This window comes from Hypomesus nipponensis, chromosome 17, assembly GCF_054491055.1.
Source record: "Hypomesus nipponensis isolate SF chromosome 17, ASM5449105v1, whole genome shotgun sequence".
NCBI lineage: Eukaryota > Metazoa > Chordata > Actinopteri > Osmeriformes > Osmeridae > Hypomesus > Hypomesus nipponensis.
Window position 1 is genome coordinate 2,061,855 of NC_140377.1, and position 15,646 is coordinate 2,077,500.

General features: G+C 51.9%; 1 protein-coding gene across 1 annotated transcript in view; it reads left to right on the forward strand.

The window, feature by feature from the left end:
• Positions 1 to 15,646, forward strand: part of slc38a12 (solute carrier family 38 member 12) — a 31,655-nt gene that overhangs the window by 6,904 nt on the left and 9,105 nt on the right. The window contains exons 7-9 of the mRNA XM_084678736.1: positions 1,058 to 1,157; positions 1,705 to 1,801; positions 13,362 to 13,455. Of these exons, the coding sequence (XP_084534862.1) occupies positions 1,058 to 1,157; positions 1,705 to 1,801; positions 13,362 to 13,455 (291 nt within the window). The remainder of the gene's footprint in view (positions 1 to 1,057; positions 1,158 to 1,704; positions 1,802 to 13,361; positions 13,456 to 15,646) is intronic.

Sequence of the window (15,646 nt, forward strand, 5' to 3'; positions counted from 1 at the left end):
ACTGAGATTTCTGTGTGTGTGGAGGCCTGACAAGGAAATGTTCCCTCCTAAAGTGATTACTTTCTTAATTAGAGTGATTAATATTCCTCTGGTGAAGAAGAGGTGACTGTTATGACTGTTCTCTCCCGGGGGGGGGGAGGAGTGCAGGGGGAGAAGACTGCTGTTGATGGAGTGATGACATGAGCTATTAGAGGAGAAGTGGGCCAGTTGTCTGCTGCCTCATCAGGGGAGGACGAAGGATCTGCTAACCTGGACTGTGGAAGGCCACTGTCCCCTGTCTGTCCCCTGCCTGTCCCCTGCCTGTCCCCTGCCTGTCCCCTGTCTGTCCCCTGTCTGTCCCCAGCCTGTCCCCTGTCTGTCCCCTGTCTGTCTCCTGTCTGTCTCCTGTCTGTCCCCTGTCTGTCCCCTGTCTGTCCCCTGTCTGTCCCCAGTCTGTCCCCTGTCTGTCTCCTGTCTGTCTCCTGTCTGTCCCCTGTCTGTCCCCTGTCTGTCTCCTGTCTGTCCCCTGTCTGTCCCCAGCCTGTCCCCAGCCTGTCCCCAGCCTGTCCCCTGTCTGTCCCCTGTCTGTCCCCAGCCTGTCCCCAGCCTGTCCCCTGTCTGTCCCCAGCCTGTCCCCTGTCTGTCCCTTGTCTGTCCCTTGTCTGTCCCCTGCTCTGTACTCAAGACCAGAAGCAACCCTCTTTAATGCGAGGAAATCACTCGCATATGCGACCAAATTTTACGCTGGGCGACTAAACATTTTCTTTATTTAGCCAATGGATAGTAAATTGTTCAATTTCACTGGCCTGTGACTGAGTTAGAGGCCAATAGGAAGCTTAGCGCAGATTTCAATGACGCGCCGTCGCTTGACTGCGAGTTAACATGATTGGTACTATGACAACAGACGTACAATTAGTTATTTTGCTGCTGCTCAACAACGAAAACGGAGATTGCCAAAGTAGTGGAAAGTCGCTAGATGTTATGGTCGTCAGCTAAACATGCAGGATGTGTGTCCGGAGTGTTCCTGGCCCACATGGACCCCGATGCTGCCTAACGTCTTATCCTCTGTCTCCTGCAGTGGGGGTCAACATGTTCTACATCTGCATTATCGTGTATCTGTACGGAGACCTGGCCATCTATGCTGCTGCTGTGCCTCTGTCCCTCATGGAGGTGGCCTGGTAAGATCCACCTCACCCTGTCACCCACATACTCTTACCCTCTCACCCCCTCACCATCACCCTCTCACCCTCCTACTCTCTCACCCTCACATTCCCATCTTCCTCACCCTAACCATACAATCAGTACCACAAAACCAGTCTGTCTCTCTCTGTCTCTCTCTGTCTCTCTCTGTCTCTCTCTGTCTCTCTCTGTCTCTCTCTGTCTCTCTCTGGCTCTCTCTGGCTCTCTCTGGCTCTCTCTGGCTCTCTCTCTGGCTCTCTCTCTGTCTCTCTCTCTCTCTCTCTCTCTCTCTGTCTCTCTCTCTCTGTCTCTCTCTCTCTCTCTCTCTGTCTCTCTCTCTCTCTCTCTCTCTCTCTCTCTCTCTCTCTTTCTCTCCCTCCTGGACAGGTTGTTATTGCTTGCCCATTGGCTACAGGAGTGCAGACAGCTAGTGCTCAGTTATTCCATATTGGGACTGTCAAGGCTTTATGAATTAGCCCCGCCAGCTGAAAAGACACAACCAAAGGCTATAGACCTGATGGCTTACGTGTGTGTGTGTGTCTGCAGTGGGAACCAGTCGTGCAGTGCAGGCAGTGTGCAGTACAACGACACAGATGTGTGTTGGGGATCAATCAGCAGATTAAACGCATACAGAGTCTTCCTGGTGAGTAGATAGTCTGTCTGTCTGTCTGTCTTGCTGTCTGTCTGTCTGTCTGTCCTGCAGTCTGTCTGTCTGTCTGTCTGTCCTGCTGTCAGTCAGTCTGTCTGTCTGTCTGTCTTGCTGTCAGTCTGTCCTGCTGTCAGTCTGTCTGCCTGCCTGCCTGTCTGTCTGTCTGTCTGTCTGTCTGTCTGTCCTGCTGTCAGTCAGTCAGTCAGTCTGTCTGTCTGTCTGTCTGTCTTGCTGTCAGTCTGCCTGTCTGTCTGTCTGTCCTGCAGTCTGTCTGTCTGTCTGTCTGTCTGTCTCCTGGTCTCTTTGTACCTGCAGCTTGCATACGACCCCTCCTTGTCTCTGCCACCTCCTCAGGCAGCCTGCTGTAACCCAGACGACCATGTCCTGACATGCCAACCTCATCTGTATTAGTGTCAGACTAAACCCCTCAGAGCCCTCTCGCCCCCCTCTCCCCTGTCTCTTCCTCTCTCTCTCCCCTCTCTCTCCCCTTGTCTCTCGCCCTCCTCTCCCCTCTCTCCCCCCTCTCACCTGTCTCTCCCCCATCTTTCGCTCTCTCTGTCCTGGTGTTGCAGCCACCCTCAGTATTCCTGTCAGACTAGCCCCCAGGAACTCTCACCTCCCCTCTCCCCACAGCCTCCCCTTCTCTGCCTATCCACCTCTCTCCCGCTCCCTTCCCACCTAACCCCCCCCCCCCTCTCCCTATTTCCACGAGTGTGTGTGCGCATGTGAATGTGTGTATATGTGTGAGTGAGCGTGTGTGTGTGTGTGTGTGTGTGTGTGTGTGTGTGTGTGTAAGTGTGTGTATGCATGTGTGTGTGTGTGTATGCCTGCCCTTGAAGTCCTAAGAGAGCTAAACTCTTGAGATTTTTACTCTTGCTTTAACTTTACGGGCCGACATTGATAGATGGGCTGATCTCACCCAGTGTTATTTCCCTCCCCCCCATGTCTCCCCCCCCTCCCATCTCCTTGTTCAATCTAAACTGAGCCAACTCAAACAGTTGACTAATAAATTAATCTTTTTTCAGTTTGATCTTGTAAGCTTCTTGCTGCATGTAAACAAATGGAAATGATGCTGATGCATCGTCTTCTGTGTTTGTACACAAATTTGAGTGTGTGTGTGTGTGTGTGTGTGTACACGCATGCTTGTTGCTAGATGTGAATTCTTATGACCACAAATCCTAGCTGGTACTTTTCTGCTGCTGTGCTCAGCCTCAGCTGGTCTGCTCGACCTGACCTCTCACCTGACCTGACCTGACCTCTCACCTGACCTGACCTAACCTCTCACCAGACCGAACGTGACAAAGTTTCATCACTTCCACTTCCTGTTCACTGAAGAAGTGTTGTCTCCTTCGTTAGCCTCCTCTCTCACAGGTGTTCAGATAACTTAGACTAGAGGGACGTCTGTTTCCTCTCTTCCCCCTCTGTGAAGCCTCATTAGGTGTTCTCTCTCCTCTCTTCTCTCCTCTCTCTTTCTCTCATCTCTCTCCTCTGTCTTCCTATCTCTTCTCTCCACTTGTGTGCTTCTCGTCTGGCTTTGATGAAATATGAATACACTCCTGGTAGACGCTCTGGATAAGAGAGAGGGAGAGAGGGAGAGAGGGAGAGAGGGAGAGACAAAGAAAGTGAGGGAGCGAGAGAGAGAGAGACATCCTGCGAGTGTCCAGATGAGGGCTTGTGACAGACAGAGTAGTGGTATTGATAGTTGGCTCTCTCTAAGGATTCTCATCTCTGTTCAAAACCACACCAGCTTAAAAGGCTTTTCTCCTCTCTCTGTCTCCATCCCTCCCTCCCTCCCTCTCTCCTCCCTCTCTCCCTCCCTCTCTCCTCCCTCCCTCCCTCTCCTCCCTCTCTCCCTCCCTCTCTCCCTCCCTGTCATCTTCCTCTCGTTTCCCAGAGCATACACTACAAGTCCATGATACTCTTCTGAAGCCCATTGGCTCCTCCTGTACCACACACACACACATTATTTCTCTTTCTCTTCATTTATTTTGGTCCTGGTCTTTCTCTCTCGCTCATGAGTTCTTTCTCGCTGGTCTCTCTCTCCCCCTCCCCCTGATCAGTCTCTTCTAGTCTTCATGAGAGCCCAGAAGGTCATTGATTGTATCCCTCTGCCAGAGACAATGGAGACTCACAGTAACATCACTCCAGTGATGGAGTCTGTTTGGCCTCAGTGGGGGTCTGTCTGGTCTGGTCTGGTCTCCATGTGACCTGTTCCTGCAGTCAATACTGCTGTGAATAGGATTCTGCTGTGTCATAGCAGAGCGCAACAGAACTTGTATCTGACTAAACACTTCATTTCATTACCACGGACTGAGTTTAGGGTCGGTCGATGCAGACCTCTCACTGCATTAAGATGTGACTCTCTCTCTGTCTCTCTCTCACTCTTTCTCTCACACTCACACACTCACCTCAGTCAAGCCTGGGTCCTCACTTAGTCCCGGATGTGTGTGTGCGCTCGTGTGTGTGTGTGTGTGTGTTGTGACGCCATGCTGTGGTGGCATTATGTATCCAGAAAGGTTCCCTGCGTATTAGATGAGAGGGATTTCGACAGCACTTTAATAGAGATGGTGTGTGTGTGTATGCTGGACTGACAGCAGATCCATACTGTATGTCAGCTCAAACCTGTGTTTCAGCTGACCATGCGTTCCTCCTGTGTGTGTGTGTGTGTGTGTGTGTGTTTGCATAAGTGCTTGGTTGCCCAGTGAGATCCTCCTTTAAAAAGCAACCATCTGTTTTCATGCACTTTATAGTCCCTGTTTGATACACACACACACACACTTGCAAACACATGACAATAATGCACATACATGCAGAACTTCAGGGTGTGCTTTCATGTTGGTGTGAAAGCTAGTCATGCTTTTCTTTTACATGTTCCTCGTGTGTGTGTGTGTGTGTGTGGGCTCCCCTTGCGTGGTCCCCAGCTCCAACAGCTCTCCCTGCTGAGATAATCTCTATTAAACCATCTGCACTGTCATCGTCCTTCTCACACACACACACCGACACACACACACACCAACACACGCACACTGTGTTGGATCTAGGGACCACATGTGGAGGGAACTCTCCTCAGGGTTCTCCAACACACAGCAGGAGAACACGCCTTCAGAACCGCAGATTTGAGGGACTGGGGGGAAGAGTTGGGAACAGGAGAGAAGGGTGTAGTGTGGGTAGGAGGGTAGGAGAGAAGGGTGTAGTGTGGGTAGGAGGGTAGGAGAGAAGGGTGTAGTGTGGGTAGGAGGGTAGGAGAGAAGGGTGTAGTGTGGGTAGGAGGGTAGGAGAGAAGGGTGTAGTGTGGGTAGGAGGGTAGGAGAGAAGGGTGTAGTGAGGGTAGGAGGGTAGGAGAGAAGGGTGTAGTGTGGGTAGGAGGGTAGGAGAGAAGGGTGTAGTGTGGGTAGGAGGGTAGGAGAGAAGGGTGTAGTGTGGGTAGGAGGGTAGGAGAGAAGGGTGTAGTGTGGGTAGGAGGGTAGGAGAGAAGGGTGTAGTGTGGGTAGGAGGGTAGGAGAGAAGGGTGTAGTGTGGGTAGGAGGGTAGGAGAGAAGGGTGTAGTGTGGGTAGGAGGGTAGGAGAGAAGGGTGTAGTGTGGGTAGGAGGGTAGGAGAGAAGGGTGTAGTGTGGGTAGGAGGGTAGGAGAGAAGGGTGTAGTGTGGGTAGGAGGGTAGGAGAGAAGGGTGTAGTGAGGGTAGGAGGGTAGGAGAGAAGGGTGTAGTGTGGGTAGGAGGGTAGGAGAGAAGGGTGTAGTGTGGGTAGGAGGGTAGGAGAGAAGGGTGTAGTGTGGGTAGGAGGGTAGGAGAGAAGGGTGTAGTGTGGGTAGGAGGGTAGGAGAGAAGGGTGTAGTGTGGGTAGGAGGGTAGGAGAGAAGGGTGTAGTGTGGGTAGGAGGGTAGGAGAGAAGGGTGTAGTGAGGGTAGGAGGGTAGGAGAGAAGGGTGTAGTGTGGGTAGGAGGGTAGGAGAGAAGGGTGTAGTGTGGGTAGGAGGGAGGAGAGAAGGGTGTAGTGAGGGTAGGAGAGAAGGGTGTAGTGTGGGTAGGAGGGTAGGAGAGAAGGGTGTAGTGTGGGTAGGATGTAAGGGTGTACGGAGTAGGAAGGGAGATTTAGATGACCTACAGTTCAGTTACATTTAGTTATATAAAACAGCACATGAATGAAGGCAAAGCTAAGAGTCTGTGTGTGTGTGTGTGTGTGTGTGTGTGTCTTCAGCAGAGCTAAGGTGTGTGTGTGTGTGTCTTTTTAGCTGAGCTGTGTGTGTGACTGAGACTTCATGTGGTGCTGTGTTTTACCTACCAGAGTAACAAGCTCTTTCTTCGTGTGTGTGTGTGTGTGTGTGTGTGTCTGACTAGTCATCAGCTGCAAGGGCACATCCTTGTTCTCCAGGGTGGGAGAAGAGTAAGGATGTGTTGTCCATGTAATGAACCTGTAATGAAGGCTCACATTCAACCTTGTCCACATTCACTGGGTGGACTTTATATATATGTGTAACGTGACATCCCTGTGAGGTCATAAAACTTGTGGACATTCCTCTCCTCTCCTCTCCTCTCCTCTCCTCTCCTCTCCTCTCCTCTCCTCTCCTCTCCTCTCCTCTCCTCTCCTCTCCTCTCCTTCCTCCTTACCTCTCCTCTCCTCTCCTCTCCTCCTTACCTCTCCTCTCCTCTCCTCTCCTCCTTACCTCTCCTCTCCTCTCCTCCTTACCTCTCCTCTCCTCTCCTCTTCTCCTCTCCTCTCCTCTCCTCCGTACCTCTCCTCTCCTCTCCTCCGTACCTCTCCTCTCCTCTCCTCTCCTCTCCTCCGTACCTCTCCTCTCCTCCTCTCCTCCTCTCCTCTCCTCCGTACCTCTCCTCTCCTCCTCTCCTCCTCTCCTCCTCTCCTCTCTCCTCTCCTCCTTACCTCTCCTCTCTCCTCCTGTAGTAATGGGTCTTATGAGGCGTTGAGGACTGGGACATTCTGTTAGGAGCTTTAATTAGCGGGGCTGGCCAGACCTCCAGGAAGCTGTCAACACCCTCAGCCCTCACAGGAAGGTGTGGGTACTGTGTGTGTGTCTGTGTAGTGTGTGTGTGTGTGTTCATCAGCACTCCTAATGCATGCTTACTGTAGTCTTCTCTCACACCTGACTCCTCTCAGTTGACTGCTGTGTGGCTATGGCCCAGATAGAGACCAAGGAAAGGTGTGTTTCTGTGTCTGAGAGAAGGTGTGAGGGTGTGAGGGAGGGAGATGGGGGCTGGGAAGTTGAGGGCCAGGGAGATGGGGGCCGGGGAGATGGGGGCCGGGGAGATGGGGGGTGTACACACCACCTGACCCCAGCAGGCTGAACTCACAGGTGCTTCACTCCTGCTGCTGGAGCTCCTCCACTCTGTGGTGCAACAGGGAGGGAGGGAGAGGGAGAGGGAGAGGGAGAGGGAGAGGGAGAGGGAGAGGGAGAGGGAGAGGGAGGCAGAGATGCAATGAAGGAGAGGAGGAGAGGGGAGGTATCGTGTGTGTGTGTGACGAGGTGCCAACCTGTCGTCATGTTGGTCTGCCTGACTGACCTCCTGACGCCTGCCTTCCCTCTGAGTCCCCTCTGGGGGAGGGGGGGAGACAGAGGAGGAGGTATGGGGGCAGAGGGACAGAGAGAGAGACTCACAAACAGACAGGAGGAGTTGGTAGTCATTCATTTTCATGTCTCTATTTTCTGTGTTTATTCTGGGATGTGGAGGGTTGTCTTCACGCCTGCCTGATAATGACCCCAGGGGTGTGTGTGTGTGCGTGTGTGTGTGTGTGTGTGTGTGCGTGCGCAGCAGAGATCTGACTGATGTGTGAAGGCTGCTGGTCACACCAGGGATGTAGCAACTGCTGCTGTCCTCCGATAAGCTCTCCTTTCAACTCTATACCCAGTTAGTCTGACACACACAACACTGTCCCTTAAACACACACATGCTGTCAAACACACACACACAATCTCACATACATGCACTCATATACATGTGCACACACACACACACAGTGATGCATAAATGCCAGTCTGCTCTCCTCCTAGTCATGTTGCTAGGACAGGGTGCTAGGACAGGGTGCTAGGACAGGGTGCTAGGACAGGGTGCTAGGACAGTGTTCTAGGACAGGGTGCTAGGACAGTGTTCTAGGACAGGGTGCTAGGACAGGGTGCTAGGACAGGGTGCTAGGACAGTGTTCTAGGACAGGGTGCTAGGACAGGGTGCTAGGACCGTGTTCTAGGACAGGGTGCTAGGACAGGGTGCTAGGACAGGGTGCTAGGACAGTGTTCTAGGACAGGGTGTTAGGACAGGGTGCTAGGACAGGGTGCTAGGACAGGGTGCTAGGACAGTGTTCTAGGACAGGGTGCTAGGACAGGGTGCTAGGACAGTGTTCTAGGACAGTGTTCTAGGACAGTGTTCTAGGACAGTGTTCTAGGACAGGGTGCTAGGACAGGGTGCTAGGACAGTGTTCTAGGACAGGGTGCTAGGACAGGGTGGTTAAGTAGCAGGATTCAGATGGTGTCTAGTCTACTCACCACTCACCCACTCAGAAGGCACACAGCAGAAACACTTGGATGCTAATTGCGTTTGTTTCCTCATTAGATGCTGGGTCTAGGTTGTTGTTGCCTGTTTGAGAAAACACTCTGCTCCAGTGCAATCTTTTGTACTTATGCCTCCAATGTTTTATTGGTTCATTAATTTGTTTTTTTAATTACGTGATGTGATGGTAATTTATTCAGGTGATTAATGATGCAGGAGTCAGACACTGCTTCATCCTGCCACACATACACACACGCACACACACACACTCACGCATACAGATGCATGCAAATGTCCCTCTCACACACACACACACACACACACACACACAGTCACACCTGTATACCTCTTCACTCGCGCACAACACTCGGTCACACACATTCTCTCCTTCTCACTTTATATAATCTCCCTCACCCTTCCTCTCATCCATACTCTTTCTCCCTCTTACCTCCCTCCTCTCTTCTCTCCTCTCTCCTCGCCTCTCATCCCTCTCTCCCCCTCTCTCCCCCTCCTTCTCTCACCATTTTCATTAGATCCTTTGTCTTGTTGGGGATGATCAATGGAGGGTCTTGTATTCTCCTGGGGCTGTAGGACCTAGATGAATGTATAGAACATCAGAACGTTAGGATGTTAGAACATCCTTCACATATTCCAGCCGGAAGCCTTCCCACTGCAGTTAAACTCCTCTCCTCTCCTCTCCTCTCCTCTCCTCTCCTCTCCTCTCCTCTCCTCTCCTCTCCTCTCCTCTCCTCTCCTCTCCTCTCCTCTCCTCTCCTCTCCTCTCCTCTCCTCTCCTCTCCTCTCCTCTCCTCTCCTCTCCTCTCCTCTCCTCTCCTCTCCTCTCCTCTCCTCTCCTCTCCTCTCCTCTCCTCTCCTCTCCTCTCCTCTCCTCTCCCCCTCACACACACGTCCAGTCCAGGTTAGGAGGACGCCCCCCCCCCCCCCCCCCCTCACAGCTGGCAGTCCATACCAGGCTGCAGTGTAGTTCACCAGTGTAAATCTGCTCCGGATTGCAGATTATGGCCCTGGGCGTATGGCCCATGCGGGTTGGGAGATTGGGAGGAGGGTAATCCATGTGATGGCTGGGATTAGCGTTCCCTGGTCTCATGGATCACCATCCCGGCCGTCTGCTTACATGTTCTGCTGGTCTGGACCGTAGGGAACCCCTAGAACGTTCTCTCTGGGAACTCTGGGCTGCAGGACTCTCTGGTCTCTCTGACATCCAGTGACAGATCCTTCTAGCTGATTGGCTGGATGTGTCTGCTGACCCATGACCACCCTGATCTCCTGTTTTCTTCACAAAACAACTTTTAAGGTCACGTGCACACACACACACACACACACACACCCACACACACACACACCATAGCCTCTGTGTGACAATCGACACTGTCAAAAGGAACGTACACCCGAGGTACTCGGGTAGAGAGCTCTGAGCCAAGGCCCTCTGGCCGTGTGTGTGTGTGTGTGTGTGTGTGTTTTGCCCCATTCTGAGGGTAATAGAATAAATCCCTGTGTTTGAATCCGTCACTAGGCTGGTCACCTTAGCAGTTTCTCATTCTCTACGTGCAGTTTACCGGGTGTGTGTGTGTGTGTGTCGGTTTGCTGGCTTTTGTGTCTGTCTGTCTGTGTGTTTGTGTGTAATCACCTGTGTGATTGCAGGCAGTTTAGAGACATTTGCTGAGCAAGTTGCTATCAGATACGCAGAGGAACGTCTTCATCCAGAACGGGCGTGTTGATGTGCCATCAGTGTGCCACTCTTAAGAACATCCCCTTGCAGCAGGGAGACAGGGCGATACAGAGGGAGAACGAAGGACAGACAGATGGAGGAAGAGAGAGGGATGTAGAGATTCCTACATCGATTTCAGTGATTTTTATTCAGACACAATTCATTTTGACTGTTGATGCATTTATTCCCAAAAGCATGAAATGTAAGCACTTTCCCTGGGCAGTAAAATAAGAAAACATCTATATTTACGTGTGTGTGTGTGTGTGTGTGTGTGTGTGTGTGTGTGTGTGTGTATGTGTATGTATATATATGAGAGAGAGAGAGAGAGGCTGTGCCTCAGGACCAGGCTGTGTTCTCAGGACCAGGCTGTGTTCTCAGGACCAGGCTGTGTTATCAGGACCAGGCTGTGTTCTCAGGACCAGGCTGTGTTATCAGGACCAGGCTGTGTTCTCAGGACCAGACTGTGTTCTCAGGACCAGGCTGTGCCACAGGACCAAGCTGTGTTCTCAGGACCAGGCTGTGTTCTCAGGACCAGGCTGTGTTCTCAGGATCAGACTGTGTTCTCAGGACCAAGCTGTGTTCTCAGGACCAAGCTGTGTTCTGAGGACCAGGCTGTGCCACAGGACCAGGCTGTGCCACAGGACCAGGCTGTGCCACAGGATCAGGCTGTGTTATCAGGACCAGACTGTGTTGGTTTGTTAAAACTGGTCTGCAGGAAGACAAATGTCTCCACGACTCCACTTGACTAGTCACAATACACAATGAGTCGAACGTGTGTGTGTGTGTGCGTTTGGGATCCCGTGTGGGTCTGTCTGGGTCTGGGTGTGTGTGGCCTGACCCATGGCTGTATATGTCTGAACACACAGGTATTAATAGCAGAGTCCCATTTCAGAAGAGACACTGGGTCAGTACTTTGGAGGAGAGCGGAGGGGAGGAGAAGAAAGAGAGGCCAGGAGGAGGGGTGGACAGGAGACCATGTTGACATGCCCCACTGATTGCACACGCACTCGCATACAGCCCCTACCAGGACTTCCTAATGAGCTTCCTATTGGCCTTCTAACCCTCTCATCCCTCTGCTCTCCATCTGTGGAGGAGGGGGGCAGGGGAGGAGGAGGGGGGCTGGGGAGGAGGAGGAGGTCTGTGGAGGAGGAGGGGGGCTGGGGAGGAGGAGGGGGGCTGGGGAGGAGGAGGAGGTCTGTGGAGGAGGAGGAGGGCTGGGGAGGAGGAGGGGGGCTGGGGAGGAGGAGGGGGTCAGTGGAGGAGGAGGAGGGCTGGGGAGGAGGCGGTCTGTGGAGGAGGAGGGGGTCAGTGGAGGAGGAGGAGGGCTGGGGAGGAGGAGGCGGTCTGTGGAGGAGGAGGGGGTCTGTGGAGGAGGAGGGGGTCTGTGGAGGAGGAGGAGGAGGTCTGTGGAGGAGGAGGAGGAGGGCTGGGGAGGAGGGGATGAAGAAGGGAGAGAAGAGAGGAGTGTCTCCTGCTCTCTGCTTCCTCTTCTCCCTGCTTGATCTTCTCCTTTCAGACTCTCCTTCTCTTCCTTTCCCTCTGTCTGCAGGCTCTCTGGGGCTGAGTCACCCTACAGCACAATGCCCCTTCTCTCTGCTTCTTACTCTCTCTCTCCCACGCTCTCTTTCTCTCTCTCTCTCTCTCTCTCTCTCTCTCTCTCTCTCTCTGGTTCTTTCTTTCTCTCTCTCTCTCTCTCTCTCTCTCTCTCTCTCTCTCTCTCTCTCTCTCTCTCTCTCTCTCTCTCTCTCTGAGATTTATTCTTTACTGAAGCCTGTTAAACTGTTGGGTTTCTGCTGTGCTCTATTTGGTTGGCTTTTAGTGTGTGTGTGCACTGTGCGTGCGTGCGTTGAGTGTGTGTTTTGAGGCGCTGGTTGTGATTCATACGTGCTCCCAGGTTACTCTGACACGTGAAGGGGGGGGGATTCATCAGCTAGGACACACATACATACACACACACACACACACACACTCTGTCCTCCCTTTCTCTCCTTGCTCTACTTGCTGGTCCACTTTGTCCTAATGGCCCTCCAGTCATTCTCCATTAAAACTCCCCAACATTAGACTCATCTTCAGCCCCCCCTCCCCCTCACTCTCCTCAGCTCATCCATCTTTCTCCAGCATTCTTATCCCTCCCTCCCTCCCTCCCTCCCTCCCTCCCTCCCTCCCTCCCTCCCTCCCTCCCTCCCTCCCTCCCTCCCTCCCTCCCTCCCTCCCTCCCTCCCTCCCTCCCTCCCTCCCTCCCTCCCTCCCTCCCTCCCTCCCTCCCTCCCTCCCTCCCTCCCTCCCTCCCTCCCTCCACCTACCTCTCCCATACCGTGCCCTGACACCAAAAGGAAGGATTGAGAAAGGGATGTGTGGATGTGGGAGAGGAAAGATTTATGGGAAAGAAGAGTGAAACACTGAAAGTGTTGAAGAAATCTTGGAGAGAAAGAGAGCAGAAAATTATATGATGACCAGAGTTAGACAAAGCAGATGAATAAGTGAAGAGATGGATGGATGGATGGACAGACAAGCCAAGGACTGACCTGGGCTGGACTGATCCAGACTCGACTTGATTGGCCACAAAAGGCCCATCTTGTCTTTATTACACAGACCTTCACTTCACTTACGGACATTACATCTATCTCTCTCTCCGTCTTTCGCTAACTACATGTAGCTTCTCAGTCATTGACATTCTCTGCGAGCGTGCTAGCGTTCCCTGCTAGCGCTCCCTCCCAGCGCTCCCTCCATGTGTCTGGCGTCCTTGTTTAGCTGTCTACGCTGGCCTACGCACCAGCAATGCCTGTCGCTAGCCACACACAGTACAGCACCTATGCTATTAGTATTCATAGCTAGCCTGCTAGCCTTCAAAGCTCTGTCATGTAGCTGTTGCTAACTTTGTGTACTTTTGAAAACAATGGCATTTTTAGCTAGCCTGCTAGCCATCTCCTGCCTTGTTACTGTTGCTAGCTAGTGACATGATGCTTGTTTAGTCTGCTCTTATCTCAGCCTCTCCAGGGCTCAGGCTCCTGGCTGGCCCCGACACCCCCGGAGAGAGGGAGAGAGGGAGGGAGAGGGAGAGAGAGAGGGAGACCTATTTGAAGGCAGACCTCCACCGTCAGGACAAAATCATCCCTCATTATCTTGACAATGGATTCTCATCTTTTTCTTTTGAACTTGTTTCTGTTTGTCTTATGTTGTGTGTGTGTGTGTGTGTGTGTGGTATGTTAACTGGTTATTTCAGCACACACTCTGTGCCATACAGTGTGGTTATGTGCCAGACTCTTGTGTTTGTCTTATTCTCATTGCCGTATGTCTCTATGTTGCTCTCTGTCTCTGTCTCTCAGAGTGTTTTCACCGTGATGATGGGCCCGTTCACCTTCTTCAACGCTCAGAAGACCAAGTACCTCCAGATCCTCACCTCCCTCATGCGCTGGATAGGTAACGCACCTCCGCTCTCTTCCTCCCTCCTCTCCTCTCTCCCCCCTCTGTGTATCTATCTCATCCTCCTCTCGCTCCTCTCACTCTGTCTATCCCTACCTCTATCTTTCTCTTTCCCTCTCTCTTTTACCCCCCCATCTCTTTCTTTCTCACCCCCTCTCTCTCTCCCGCTCCCTCTCTCCTCCCATCCATCAGGAGGACATGGCTGGCTGTGTCTCCGTCCTGATTGGACCGTCACTCACTGTCTCACTCACCAGAATAAACCGTCCGTCCTGGCCCACTGCTACATCACAACACCCTCAATCACACACACACACACACACAGGCCCATACACACACACAAGTCTACACGGCTGTCATAAACAACCGCACGCACACACTCATGAACATAAAAACCGACTGTCCAGTTTCTGTCCATCCACAAAGCATTGTGGGATGTGTAGTCTGGCCCTGGTCCAACCTCTTCCTCCCTGAGGTCTGTCTTTGATTGATTAGCCATGTCTGCTGGCCAGACCTCACAACTGCACTGGATAATGATCCAAAATGGCTATCGTGGCAAGTCTTTCCTGCCAGCTCTGCTTCCTTGGTCCATTTATAAAGGTGGACTGCCTTCTTAACACACACACACACACACACAGACACACACACACACACACATGGCTTTCCACAGTGTGTATAGCTGTGTGATGAATCACACCCAAATGACTCATTTCAGCACCTGTTTGGGCATCAGCGCCCAGCTGTATTGAAAGCGTTTATTTCATTTAGCCGCGAGTCCCGCTACATCTCTGTCCATGAATGGTTCAGCATGTTCACCCTGGGAGAGCTCTCCTCAAGGCTAACAGAAGCTAGCGCGGCTAGCAAGCCTGTCTGCAGGATGGATACCAGGGCTGTTTGCCCATGAAGGTGTGATGTGGGGTTATTTGAATGAGCCTTGTCCCAATCATCCCTGGAAGGCATGTCATCCCTCGGGCGCCATGGTGATGTGCTGGAGCTGTTGTTCCCTCCGATACATTACCGCTGACTAACGACACCATGGATGCGATCATCTGGGTGTGATTGGCGGTGATGTGCGTGCTAGTGTGTTCACATGCGTGTGTGTGTGGCCTTGCACACACACCTCATCCCGCCTCATTAGCACGCTGTGCACCCAGGCAGCTTAGTAACAGGTATGTGCTCTCCGGTCCGCCCTGATTAGCAGAGCATGTGTCTGAATCATCCAGCTTCACGTAACATGCTGCATGGCCTGCTTCCATACTGCCTCAGCATGTTCAAACACCCTCATTACCATAACAACACACCTGCGTTAATATTCATAAGGCAGCAGCCAACCAGGGGCAAGGAGAGAGATTCCTAGATTAACACCGCCCTCTCTGAGGGTTGAGTGGCGCATTTTAATGACACAACCTTCCCTGACCTTGCAGTGGAGGTTGAAGTTGTTGGTATTTTCATTCGGTCTCGGTCTCGGTCTCTGTCTCTCTCTCAGTCTCTGTCTCTCACTCTCTCTCCTCTCTATCTCTCTGTCTGTCTCTGTCTCTCTCTTTCTCTCTCTCACTTTCTCTCCCTCTCTTTCTTTCTCTGATTTTCTCTTTCTTACTGTCTCTCTCTCCTCTTCATAGCAGTTGAGTTTATTGGTATTCAGGTTATATAGTCAGACAGATAATAATTTCAACATTCTGCGACATCCTTCGATGCATCCACAGGCAGAGTATCTGTGCATGATTTTAATGAAGGATGTGTTCAGCTGGTGTGCAGGTCCAGTCCACTGGTTTACTGATGTTGTCAGTTCTCCTGTTTGTCAGAAGTTTATATCTTGTCTCTTCCTCCTCCTGTCTTTAGTGGAAGGAGTGAATACAGATAGCAAAGGGTATAAATATTCATTTCTAGTCTTTGACCATCTCCTTTCAGACAGAGCCCTGTGAGAATACAGAATAACAGATGAATTGTGTCGTAGATATGTTATAAAACCGTGTTTGACATTTTGTTATTTGTGACTGTTGGTACTGGTGTGACGGATGAAGATACGTATGATCTTGTGATAGGTTATTACAACCCCTCGTCATCCAATCACAGTTCCTCTTTATCCTCCACCCCTGACCTGTCTAGCAGCAGGACTGATGAATGATGCCTCTACACCTCTTTGTCACCTCCTTCCATCCCCCCTTCCTTCCATCACCCCCTTCTTTCCTAC